General features: G+C 50.0%; 1 protein-coding gene across 5 annotated transcripts in view; it reads left to right on the plus strand.

Annotated features, from left to right (window-relative positions):
- Positions 1-7,952, plus strand: part of LOC135522050 (dual specificity tyrosine-phosphorylation-regulated kinase 1B-like) — an 88,618-nt gene extending 80,666 nt beyond the window's left edge. For 2 of the 5 annotated variants that reach the window (XM_064947960.1, XM_064947955.1), the window contains exons 4-11: positions 87-275; positions 1,894-2,041; positions 2,537-2,823; positions 4,050-4,196; positions 4,272-4,433; positions 5,616-5,934; positions 6,628-6,731; positions 6,874-7,952. In XM_064947960.1, the coding sequence (XP_064804032.1) occupies positions 87-275; positions 1,894-2,041; positions 2,537-2,823; positions 4,050-4,196; positions 4,272-4,433; positions 5,616-5,934; positions 6,628-6,731; positions 6,874-7,635 (2,118 nt within the window). In that variant the 3' untranslated portion in view covers positions 7,636-7,952. The remainder of the gene's footprint in view (positions 1-86; positions 276-1,893; positions 2,042-2,536; positions 2,824-4,049; positions 4,197-4,271; positions 4,434-5,615; positions 5,935-6,627; positions 6,732-6,873) is intronic. The other 3 variants (XM_064947957.1, XM_064947956.1, XM_064947958.1) reach the window with 3 other exon arrangements.
- The last annotated feature ends 5,478 nt before the right edge of the window (positions 7,953-13,430 follow it).

The following is a 13,430-nucleotide window of genomic DNA, read 5'->3' on the forward strand; positions in this document are numbered from 1 at the left end:
AAAATGAGAAATATCAGTGATTTACCCCCTCTTTCTCTTTTCCCGCCCGGCCCTTCCTCTTGCCATCTCCTCTCCTCCGTGTCCAGGTGTACTACACGAAGAAGAAGCGGCGTGCCCAGCAGGTGCCCCCAGAGGACTCGAGCACCAAGAAGGAGCGGAAGGTGTACAACGATGGCTACGATGACGACAACTACGACTACATCGTCAAGAACGGGGAGAAGTGGCTGGACCGCTACGAGATTGACTCGCTCATCGGCAAGGGCTCCTTCGGGCAGGTCAGTGGACATGGGGGAGAGAAGGTACAGGGGAGGACAGGTCAGTGGAGAGATGGTATAGGTGAGGATAGGGGGGAGGATAGGTCAGAGAGTGGGGGGAGGATAGGTCAGGTGGTACGGGGGAGGATAGGTCAGAGGGTGGGGGGAGGATAGGTCAGGTGGTCAGGGGGAAGGATAGGTCAGGGGGTGGGGGAAGGATAGGTCAGGGGGTAGTGGGAGGATAGGTCAGGGGGTAGGGGGATAGGTCAGGGGTAGGGGTAGGAGGGGGTAGGGGAGAATAGGGTAGGGGGGATAGGTCAGGGGGTAGGGGGAGGATAGGTCAGGGGGTAGGGGGAGGATAGGTCGGGGGTGGGGGAGGATAGGTCAGGGGGATAGGGGGATAGGTATAGGTCAGGGGGTGGGGGAGGATAGGTCGGGGGGGGGATGGGTTAGGGGGGGTAGGGGGAGGGGGGGGATAGGTCAGGGGGAAGGATAGGTCAGGGGGATAGGTCAGGGGGTAGGGGAAGGATAGGTCGGGGGTAGGGGGAGGATAGGTCAGGGGAGGATAGGTCAGGGGGTAGGGAGATAATAGGTCAGGGGGTAGTGGGAGGATAGGGTAGGGTAGGGGATAGGTCAAGGGGTAGGAGGGGGGTAGGGGGAGGATAGGTCGGGGGAAGGATAGATTAGGGGGAGGATAGGGTAGGGGGGATAGGTCAGGGGGTAGGGGGAGGATAGGTCGGGGGAAGGATAGATCAGGGGGTAGGGGGAGGATAGGGTAGGGGGGATAGGTCAGGGGGTAGGGGGAGGATAGGTCAGGGGGTGGGGGAGGATAGGTCAGGGGGTAGTGGGAGGATAGGGTAGGGGGGATAGGTCAAGGGGTAGGAGGGAGGAGGGTAGGTCAGGGGGTAGGGGGAGGATAGGTCAGGGGGTAGGGGAGGATAGGTCAGGGGGTGGGGGAGGATAGGTCAGGGGGTAGTGGGAGGATAGGGTAGGGGGGGGATAGGTCAAGGGGTAGGAGGGGGAGGGTAGGTCAGGGGGTAGGGGGAGGATAGGTCAGGGGGTAGGGGAGGATAGGTCAGGGGGTAGGGGAGGATAGGTCAGGGGGTGGGGGAGGATAGGTCAGGGGGTAGTGGGAGGATAGGGTAGGGGGGATAGGTCAAGGGGTAGGAGGGGGAGGGTAGGTCAGGGGGTAGGGGGAGGATAGGTCAGGGGGTAGGGGAGGATAGGGTCGGGGGAAGGATAGGTCAGGGGGTAGGGGGAGTATAGGTCAGGGGGTGGGGGAGGATAGGGTCGGGGGAGGATGGGTTAGGGGGTAGGGGGAGGATAGGTCGGGGGAAGGATAGGTCAGGGGGTAGGTGGAGGATAGGTCAGGGGGTAGGAGTGAGAAAGAAGAGGATGGAAGAAAAGAGAGGAGAAACACTTCCAAAGTTTAAGGTGAAGAGTTGCATGGGGTGAATGAAGTATGTCTTCAGACGTGTGGAGAATAAACGGGTCATTGCTCTTGTGGGCCAGAGGAAAGAGGAGAGTGATAATGACTGTATTTTGTTTGGTGAAGGAGCTTTCCCTTGGCCCCTACCACCTGCATATACTACAAACAACATGGCTGCCTGTCTGACCTGTGACCTTTTGCATCCCGCAGGTGGTGAAAGCCTATGACCACCACGAGCAGGAGTGGGTGGCCATCAAGATCATCAAGAACAAGAAAGCCTTCCTGAACCAGGCCCAGATAGAGCTGCGACTGCTGGAGCTCATGAACAAACACGACACCGAGATGAAGTACTACATAGGTGAGGACACACACACACTGCCTTAAGCCCCCACTTATGATCTAACACTATTGCATTGTATACCATCTACTAAAATGAGTTCATACTGTGCCTCTTTGACGTCACATGCAATCTGCTCCACATTTTACATCTCAATTGAAATATAGACCAATGCCCTACTTCTCATATATCCCTATGTATAAATTTCATGCTACATACATATCAATCCAGTAGCCTTCGCAATGATAAACCTGTCACAGAATCACCTCTACCTCACTAAGCTCCTATAGCGCTGAGCGAGGTGATTGACACACAATAATATAATAATAGATGGCGTTTATATGGCCGAGCTGTTTTCCATGTGGTCAAAGCACCTTGCTCTCCACTCCAAGGGCACACTGTCACTCTGGAAGTCACCTCAACCACTACCCATGTAGAGCAGAGCACCCAGATAGGTTACTGCAGTATACTGCTTCCCCTACTAACCTCCCCCTCTTCCCTCCTCTCCCCCTCTAGTCCACCTGAAGAGGCACTTCATGTTCCGGAACCACCTGTGCCTGGTGTTCGAGCTTCTCTCCTACAACCTGTACGACCTCCTGCGCAACACCAACTTCCGCGGCGTCTCTCTCAACCTGACCAGAAAGTTTGCCCAGCAGCTGTGCACGGCGCTGCTGTTCCTGGCCACGCCCGAGCTCAGCATCATCCACTGCGACCTCAAGCCCGAGAACATCTTGCTGTGCAACCCCAAGCGCAGCGCCATCAAGATCGTGGACTTTGGCAGCTCCTGTCAACTAGGCCAGAGGGTAAGGAGACTAGCTGACTAACCAAGCACAAAGATATAGAAGACCATAATGAACCCAATGCATGTGCTGGGTGGGGGTCAGGCGAGGGGTGTTGAGGAAAGAACACCATTGGGCTAGGAGAGAGGGAGAAGCAAGGGGAGGGAGGACTACACCTTACCAAGCACATCAATATACACAGTCCACTCCTGAAATCTGTGTATTGCAGTTCACCACTCCCAATGGATCCTTTGTGAATTGTTCTGGCTATATCTGCATGCTCCTGTGTGTTATATTTAAGATCAACCTAAACCAATGCATACATCAGCAGTCGACTGTGGTTTAATATAGAAGGACCTTAATGCACGCTATATCCCCTCTAGATGCTGGGGGGGAGGTTTGGTAGAGAAGAAAATTGGGGCAGGGAGAGAGGAGGGAGACAGAGAGATGCCGGGGAAGGGAGGAAATGGTAGAGGTAGAATTAATAAGAGACAGCATTTTGTAAACCAGATAAATGTTCATTGTATATTAACCTTTTCTAAAACATTGTATTATTTGTCTGCTAATGCCTCTGGATATCTCAGGAAGAGGGAGAAGAGAAGGGTGGGGTAGACGGATGGATGAGGGAGAGAATAGCCCACAGATGATGATTCCGTCTCTCCTTTTCAAAAGAGAATGGGCTCAGTTTTCTGCAGAGGGTAAATAGACATGGAGAGGGAAGCTATGGAGGGAGGCCGTTGCCAGGTTGAATAGGAACTGGCATTCACAGCACGTCTTTGAGGACTCTTGGGAAGATGAGGAAATGGGCCTCACTACAGTGCTCAAGTATAGAATCCCAGCGGCTCTGCTGCACCCAGTTTAGATATTTCTACTCAGCTTGGCCTGCCCCCGTGTGGACGAACGGTGTCACTGCACCACTTCCACCACCATCCTGTCTCCCTCCACCAGTGAGTGTGCTCTAATTTAGATTAGAAATGTTATTAAAGGGCCACAGCTCTGTTCTGCTCTAACCAACATACTGGAGCTAATACCTCTATTTTTTCTCATCACATTTTCTCCCCTCGTCTTTCTATCTCGCTCTCTTCTTTGGTCATATTTTATTTCTTTACTTCACCCCTACCTGTCCATCCCCCCTCTGTCCTCTCGCCCCTTCTACCTACCTACCTTCTCTCCCTCTCCACCTCTTTTTGTTTCTTACATCACCTCATTCTGTCCCTCCATCCTCTCCGCCATCCTCTCCTCCACCACAGATCTACCAGTACATCCAGAGTCGGTTCTACAGATCTCCGGAGGTGTTGCTGGGCATGCCCTACGACCTGGCCATTGACATGTGGTCCCTGGGCTGCATCCTGGTGGAGATGCACACGGGAGAACCCCTCTTCAGTGGCTCCAACGAGGTAGGCTGTGAGAACACACACAGCATTGGGTGTCGATGCCGAATCTGTCCCTGACCTGTCCTGTTGTTTCTCCAGGTGGATCAGATGAATAAGATAGTGGAGGTGCTGGGGGTCCCTCCCAACCACATGCTGGATCAGGCTCCCAAAGCACGGAAGTACTTTGACAAGCTGTCCGACGGTCTGTGGACCATCAAGAAGAACAAGGACATAAAGAAGGTACTTTACCCCTCGGCCTCCGTGAGTAAAACTCTGCTCTTACTTAATCTTCTCATCTCATCTCCGAACCACATCTCTCCTGTCACTCACAACGCAGTAGGTTCAAGTTCTCCTGTCACTCACAACGCAGTAGGTTCAAGTTCTCCTGTCACCCCATAAATCTTGGATCAGATTACCTTGCTCTTACCTCCAAACCTAAACCTAACTACTAAGGGGATGGAAAGAATTTGACCCTAGTGTCAGAGGTTAGAGGTAACATCGCTACGAACTTCCTACTTGTATTAACCATTTACCCGTAGATACAGAGAGATGGGTAGAAAACCGAGGTGGAGGAGGGTTAGTTTGATTTTGGAAAGTAGTTTGTGCAGAAGCGGTATTTTCCCCCTTTTCTCCTTTCTAACCTAAACTCCCACTCTTAGGAAGGAGATCTGAGTCCTCAGCATCTTCCTCTCCAGTCATCATCTAAACTGTAAAACCCCTCGTCATAAACTTTCCCTAATCGTCTAAAAAGGTGGTTTTTATCGTTCCATTATTGTGTGTATCAGAAGCATTACATAGCCCTTAATAAGATATAGGGATGAGGTGAAGGTTCAGCGGAGGCAGGTGGAAGGTGGAGGTTGAACAAAGGGAGAGGTCTGGGTTACGTTGGAGGTGAGAGAAAGAGGGGGAGAAAGGTTTGGATCAGAGGTTCATTAACTTTGTCCAAAAGGGATTGGAGATGGTGGGGGATCAGCCATCTCACCCCAGAGGCAGGCACACCTGTGTGGGTGTGTGAGCACGGGTTTACACTAATGGGTGTTGGCATGTATTTTCACTAGATGATTAGGGGTTAAGTGAATGATATAGTGCAGGATAAGAACTTATTGTTAGTTGTAGAACTAGGAACTGATGGTCTTTAGACCGGAGACCATGTAAGGATACATGTTGGTTTCAACATTCCAGCTTCTCATCACTGGCTTGGTGTTATGTAAATAAAGTAGACCTAATAGTGAGTCTATCCATTCATAATATGCATTCTACTGACCATCAACCATTTCACCGTCATAACAACATGCTTGCATGTGTGAAATTCAACAATAATAATAACTAAAAGTCACTAAAACTGCCTCGAAGAAAATGAGAACTCGAGTGTTTCTCTGCACCTCCCCACATCTATATTCTCTGTTCTCCCCCTTCCCTCACTCCCTCTATCTCCCTATTCAGGAGTACAAGCCTCCTGCGACGCGGCGGCTCCATGAGATCCTGGGAGTGGAGACCGGGGGTCCTGGCGGGAGGCGGGGCGGAGAGCAGGGGCACGCTCCCTGCGATTACCTGAAGTTCAAGGACCTGATCCTGCGCATGCTGGACTACGACCCCAAGACACGCATCACGCCCTTCTATGCGCTGCAGCACAACTTCTTCAAGAAGACGACGGACGAGGGCACCAACACCAGCAGTTCCACCTCCACCAGCCCGGCCATGGACCACAGCCACTCCACCTCCACCACCAGCTCCGTCTCCAGCTCCGGTACGGGACACAGCAGTTAGTATACAGTATACCCTTACCATAAGTCACAGTCCACTGCATGGGGAAACATCTAGCAGAAACCACTGCAGAGGTCAAACCTCAATAGAGCGAACTAAGCATTGGCAGCCTATTTGATCCCATATTCCTACTGCAGTGTTTCCCCCCAGATAATTATCTCCTATGTTTGTGAAAAACACCAAGATTCCTTAGATTGAGAGCTATTCAAAGTCCTTTGAAGCCATTTTGGTTAGTACAGTACTGTAAAGGATCTTGTCTGGGAGATCCCTCCCACCTACATAGTCTTCGGGGGAACACTGCAGTCTACTGCGTCATAGTGATGGTGGTTCAATGTTACATCTCAGCCAGCCCCTACAGCCCCTCACTCTCTGCAACAGCTACACAGTCTCCATAGAAACAAGCTCCTAGTCACTTCATCCGCAGCTCAGTCCCTACAGCCTGCAGCACACCGTCACCATAGCAACAGCTCAGCCTCAGCGGCCTCTCCTCTGCCACAGCTACAGCTCCCATTCACCATGGCAACAGCTAGTCATCTTAGCTACAGCACCATGTTCAGCAGCTCAGCAATAGGTTATGGTCCCAGCAGTGATGGACTGTCAGTATGATGACGTAACACAACTATTGTGTATTCTGATTGACCGAGTGTCTTTTCCCCTTCTCTGTCTCTCCTCCCCTACTCCCTCTGTCCAGGTGGATCTAGCGGTTCTTCCAATGACAACCGGAATTACCGGTACAGTAACCGGTACTACAACAGTGCAGTTACTCACTCAGACTATGAGATGCAGAGTCCACAGGTGAGCGGTTTAAATCTGACCTCACTCTGATGTCTCAGATCTCATCACATGAAACAACATGTTCTTCCTCTATACATGATGCACTGTAGATGCTGCGTTCTCTGTTTCTAACGATGACCTCTCTCCCCCCCCCACTGCCAAGGCTCCATCTCAGCAGCAGCTACGCCTCTGGCCGGGGGGAGAGGGGGGCATGGGTCCCCTGTCCAACAGCGGCAGTAGCGTCGGCGACCCCCCATACCCCCAGCTGCTGCTGCACAAGCCGGCGGCCACCCAGCACTCGCGCCACTTCCTGGGAGGCGGTGGCGTCGGGGGCATGATGGAACCCCACCACCCGCACCCCATCTACGGCAGTCACCACGGCAACGGGCGGGGCCTGCGGCAGACTGGGCAGGTGAACCAGCCCCAGGGCCAGGCTTCACAGGGCCAGCAGGGCCAGCCCCTGATGCCCATCTCCTCCCCACAGATGCCGGACAGCATCGAGCTCAGCCTCACACACCACCACCATCTGGGTCAGTCTTCCATCATGCCGCCCCCATCCAGCTTGGACTCCAGCCAGTACGGCTCCTCCAACCTCCACCTGGGCCTCTCTGCCTTTCGGACTAGGACGGTCATGGCCCCCCAGCCGCCCCCCGCCGGCTCTCAGCAACAGTTGGCCCAGCCCCCAGCCTCTCAGGACAGCTTGGTCGCTGCCTCCGGGCTTGGATACATCCCCCCATGCTACCCGGGAAGTAACAACAATAACAACCCTCCCCAGGGTAGCGTGGTCGGGGGCGGAATGCTCACCGGGGGGCCCCCACCCAGGGGAGTAGGGGGCGGTGGGGGGAGGCCGGACTCTGAGGAGTCCACCATGATGGGTGTGTGCGGCAGTGGAGGAGGCGGTGGTCAGAACACGACCAACTCTTGATAAATCTTGAACAAATTCCAAAAGCCATACAATTTTAACAATGACAACATTACAATTTCAACACGCATACATATACATTATACACACTTGATTTTGAAACAAATACAGCCACACATACAGAGTTACAGAGACAAACTTGTGAAATATCAAAGGAGTTTTGTTTTGTTTTGCATGGGAGAAGGTCGAGGGAGAGAGGGAGGGGGAGAGGGAGAGGGAGAGGGAGAGGGAGAGTGTGAGAGTGAGAGTGTGAGAGTGAGAGAGGGAGAGTGAGAGAGGGAGAGTGAGAGAGGGAGAGTGAGAGAGGGCGAGTGAGAGTGTGAGAGAGAGCGAGTGAGAGTGAGGGCGAGTGAGAGTGAGAGAGGGCGAGTGAGAGTGAGAGAGGGCGAGTGAGAGAGAGGGCGAGTGAGAGAGAGAGGGCGAGTGAGAGAGGGGCGAGTGAGAGAGAGAGGGCGAGTGAGAGAGAGGGGCGAGTGAGAGAGAGAGGGCGAGTGAGAGTGAGAGAGGGCGTGAGTGAGAGTGAGAGGGGCGAGTGGGCGAGAGAGAGAGTGCGAGTGGGCGAGTGAGAGAGAGAGGGCGAGTGAGAGAGAGGGCGAGTGAGAGAGTGAGAGAGAGAGGGCGAGTGAGAGAGAGAGAGAGGGCGAGTGAGAGAGAGAGGGCGAGTGAGAGAGAGAGGGCGAGTGAGAGAGAGAGGGCGAGTGAGAGAGAGAGAGGGCGAGTGAGAGAGAGAGGGCGAGTGAGAGAGAGAGAGGGCGAGTGAGAGAGAGAGAGAGAGGGCGAGTGAGAGAGAGAGAGGGCGAGTGAGAGAGAGAGAGGGCGAGTGAGAGAGAGAGAGGAGTGAGAGTGAGAGAGGCGAGTGAGAGAGAGAGGGGCGAGTGAGAGAGAGAGGGCGAGAGGGCGAGTGAGAGAGAGAGGGCGAGTGAGAGAGAGAGGGCGAGTGAGAGAGAGAGGGCGAGTGAGAGAGAGAGGGCGAGTGAGAGAGAGGGCGAGTGAGAGTGAGAGAGGGCGAGTGAGAGTGAGAGGGCGAGTGAGAGAGAGAGGGCGAGTGAGAGAGAGAGGGCGAGTGGGCGAGAGAGAGAGAGGGCGAGTGAGAGTGAGAGGGCGAGTGAGAGAGAGAGAGGGCGAGTGAGAGAGAGGGCGAGTGAGAGAGAGGGCGAGTGAGAGAGAGGGCGAGTGAGAGAGAGAGAGAGGGCGAGTGAGAGAGAGGGCGAGTGAGAGAGAGAGAGGGCGAGTGAGAGAGAGAGAGAGAGGGCGAGAGAGAGAGAGAGAGAGAGGGCGAGTGAGAGAGAGAGAGAGGGCGAGTGAGAGAGAGGGGCGAGTGAGAGAGAGCGGGGGCGAGAGAGAGAGCGAGGGGAGAGAGAGAGAGAGGGTGAGAGAGAGAGAGAGGGTGAGAGAGTGAGAGTGAGAGAGGGCGAGTGAGAGAGAGAGAGGGCGAGTGAGAGAGGAGAGTGAGAGAGAGGGCGAGTGAGAGAGAGAGGGCGAGTGAGAGAGAGAGAGAGAGAGAGTGAGAGAGAGAGAGAGAGAGAGAGAGAGAGGGTGAGTGAGAGAGAGAGAGAGGGTGAGAGAGAGAGAGAGAGGGTGAGAGAGAGAGAGAGAGGGTGAGAGAGAGAGAGAGTGAGAGAGAGAGAGAGAGAGAGAGAGAGGGTGAGAGAGAGAGAGAGAGTGAGAGAGAGAGTGAGAGAGAGAGAGAGGGTGAGAGAGAGAGAGAGAGAGAGAGAGAGAGAGAAAGGCTTTGAAACCATTTTTATCCTTTTTTCTGTTTTTCTTTCGTTGAAGGAAAGAAACGGGGCTCAGTAGTTGGAATGGAAAGTTTCAGATAAGTTTGTTTTTATTGTTATTAATATTATTATTATATTATTTGATTTTATGTAATTTAAGGAAAGGTTTGCAGCGAGATTTTTGTTGTTTGGGTTGTTTTTTGGAATGAAGACCGCAAAGGTAAATGAATGGTTTGAAAAGTGGTAATTGTTGGTTAAGAAGAGGGAGGCACGAGAGAGTACCCTTATGCTATTTTTTTCAATCTTTTTTATTTTCTTTGTTTTTGTTTAGTTTTTCTGAAGTCTAGGTTTAATTGTATATGTTTTATTTATTAAACATCACTACATGAGGAGGAGGGTAAGCGGGGAGATCGGAAGAGCGCTAAATTGAGAGGTGGTTTATTTATTCATTTTAATTTATACAGGTTTTTTTCCCGCTGATGGACAGTAAACACTTGTGCATACACAGAGAAACAAACCAACTAGGGTCTTTTTAGTTTGTTTTTCAGTTCAGTATATCTCACCCCCGAAACACACACACACACTTTTTATTTCCAATCTTCTCTCGCTTGACACTGGCTTATATATCTGAAACTACGAAACAGATCATAGAAATTAAATGAAGCAAATGACAAAAACCGTAGTCACCACACAGTGAGAAACTATACGATGAGGAGGCTGAAACATTTGACGAAGTGAGACGCTTTCAAGAGGAGAGGGGGAACAGAACTTCTACACAAAAGGAGGAAGTGATTCAAGAATGAAAAACAACAAAACATTTTGCCACAAGGAAAACCAAAATGCTTCCCTGTTGTTTAAAAAAAAATAGTCTGCCTTCTACTTCAACATCTAACCAGACTCTTTCACCCTCTTTCTCTGTCTTTCTCTCTCTTTTCTTACTCAATTTTGTTTTGGACCATAAACTACAGAAATGTAACACATTTTGGGTTGGAGTAACTGGATATGCTAAGCCAAATCTTGCTCGCTCTCTCTGTCTCGCTCTCTTCTCCTCTGCCCCATTTTTCTGTTGGAAGGGAGGGGGGAGGGGGGCAATATATAGCAGGAGGGAGGAGTACATACATATGAGGGGACACTTTCATGCCCTCCTTACCCCTACAGCCCCGTGACTCTGACTTCTCTGGCCTCTTTTCTTACTCCTGTCTTTTGTTCTCCCCTTCCCTCCCTCCTTCACGACACTCTGTGAGTGCTGTTTGCCATCAAGTAAAAAAAAAAAGTGAACTACTTCTCTCTCGGCTGCTATCTCCACTTTCAACCATGTTCGGATTGCTGCTAAAGAAAACAGACAGACAGACAGATAAATAAATAAAAATGAAACTTTTTAACCCTCCTGCTTCAGAAAAAATTTAAAAAATAAACCACTGCATCTCATGTATTTATTACTATTTAACAAGAAAAAGAAAAGGTAAAAATTAACCTGTTTTCTGTTTTTTGTTTGGTTGCCTTCTTCCTGCTGGTGAAAGTTGGGCATTGACTAAATGTAACAGTTAAAGGTGGTATTAAAACACTGACTTAGTTTAAGTCAGCCACTGGGCGGGGCCTGAACGGGGGAAACTGGGTAAGAATAAAGTTGGATATATAAGAATAAAGAGTATACTTTTGCACACAAAGGTCAAATGCAAATCACAGCTTTCTGCTTTTTTCAGCTTTCAGTCGACAGACCCTCATCTGAGCAATGTGCATACAGTAGCAGGCCTACCACAAAGACAAACTGTTGATGTGGCAAGCTAAGTGATCACTGACATGGCATAATAAATCTGAGATTTGCGTTTGACCTCAAGTTATTTCATTCTTTTTTTTTTTGTACCTGAGTAACTGGTGTTGGTTGGGTGTGGTGGGGATGATGTCCATGAAGAACCACAAAGTTGGTGTTGCTACTAATTAACTTCTTAGGAATCAGTCTAGTCAATTGGATAGTCTTGCACTCTTGTGACAATATTTTATTGTTACCAATATACAGTAGCAGGCAGCTCTGAGTAAAGTGTAAGTGTAAACATAGCATTATAGCTAGATACATTGATTGGTGGTTTACATTCAAATGGGTACACTAAGAACACAGTGTCTCCACTGTATTTGAACCAGTGTCTTCCTAGAGGTGACGATTGATGAACACGTGCTACTGGAAGTGTTAAATACATGTTATTGTTACCCTGAAGGCCTACTCTATGCCCCTAGCTGTATCTTTGGTCGCAGCTTACATTAGCACAATCCTCCGTTTATCTATTCCATTGTCAATGGTAAATGCTGTTTAGTTCAAAGGGTTGTCTGTGGGGTCACCTATACCATAAAACCACATGCAATTAGAACCAATTTAGGACCGTTTGACTCATGTGCACCAACACTTTTGCGCTCTTCCTAGTTGAGAGTTATTGAATATGAATATAACAGGTGAAGGCCAAGTGTTGTATTCACACAAGTCACTGAGTAAAATTGAGAGCACAGTTTATACTGGCATCTGGTGGAAAGATAAGTGAATTACATACATTAACAACATTGTAGGCTATGCATAATACGTTTTCATATATCATTGCAAATATGAAGTGAATCATTAATTGATCACCTACGCCCAGTAGCCTACATGCAACGAACGTCGCCGTGTGTGCCAAGTGCGTAATTGTTGCGCCAAAACCAGTTGAGCGCAATTATCAAGCGCCTACAACATTAATCTTTGAATGGTCACTAGTTTGCTAACAATAGTGTGTCCACGTGGCGCTCTGGACAACGGATTTTTTTCTTCTGCGGCTTTGGTCACGTTGAACATGGCACAAGTTGCGTGGATGTTTTGTCTATTTGTATGGATTTTTTCTGCCTTTCCATTCACACAAGTATCAGCGGAGGCTGATTTTAACGTTGACATATGGGGTGATCAAGAGCATCAAGACTACCAATTTGCGGAGCGGCACCTCCCGGGGAATGTACTAGTGCGTGAGGTGATCAGGCCTCGGATAGGGGAAGACGATGCCATCAGTGCCCCTCGGTCAGAACCACCATACTACTTCCTTCCCATGTTCCAGCACTCTGCGGTTCCCGTCATCGATAGGGACTTGTTCAGACCAGTCACCGGGAAAATACGTTTCCCCAGTATCTTGACCAACCTCTTGCTTCCACCACAAAATAGTCCAGAGCGCAACCACTTCTCTCCCGTGCGTAATCCGCGTGGAGTGGAGGTGTAGTGCGGGTACAACCAGATCTCCGTGCGCATCAACAGAGGTCAGCTCAGGTTTAGGTATCTGGCCTCCATGCTCTTCCTGGGCACCCCACTTTTCTTTTACTTCCATTTTGACCTGAATGACGGTGGCAGTACTCAAACGGTAAGATGTGTTGGGATACATTTTGCCCTCACTATCCATTTGGAGCACACTCTTAAACTGACCCTAACATATGTACTCTTTATTCTGTTAATGACTTCCAGACCATGAATGGCCAGCTGGTGTACTCCAGCTCACTTCACTTTTCTCCAGAACCACAAGGGCCAATGATAAGAGCCATACCTCTCAACTTCCCCATTCAGCGCATATATAACCGGTATAGTGCCCAATAGACTAGACTACAGGAGACATTTATACTTCAGTCTTACTACTGTGTGAATTAGTGTTTTTTGCCGTTTACCATCTATTTCTTTAAGATTCCACTACTCCTACAAAGTTGGTTATGTACCCGAGGTGCATGACCGCACTCTCTTGAAGAGTATGAATGGCAAACGCATCTTTAGGCTCACTGCATGCAATGGTAAGTAAACGTGTCCCATTACAAGAGTTGGCAAGTTGATTTAAGGTGCAGAGAATGAGGGGGAAATATTTTTCTCAACATCTAGAGCGATGGGAACAATTGTCGTCAGAAGAGAGCTACATGCTTGGGGAGCCAATGTACTTCAAAGCCTACGCAGCTTTTGTCCCCAGAGATGGGTGTATTTGTTGATTCCTGCTTTGTTACGATATCCAAGGACCCACATACCACACCCCGCCATGAAGTAATTCACAACTTTGGGTAATCAAACACCTAAGTTCTCACACACTGATGTAG

Source organism: Oncorhynchus masou, chromosome 30 (genome assembly GCF_036934945.1).
Source record: "Oncorhynchus masou masou isolate Uvic2021 chromosome 30, UVic_Omas_1.1, whole genome shotgun sequence".
NCBI classification, from domain to species: Eukaryota; Metazoa; Chordata; class Actinopteri; order Salmoniformes; family Salmonidae; genus Oncorhynchus; species Oncorhynchus masou.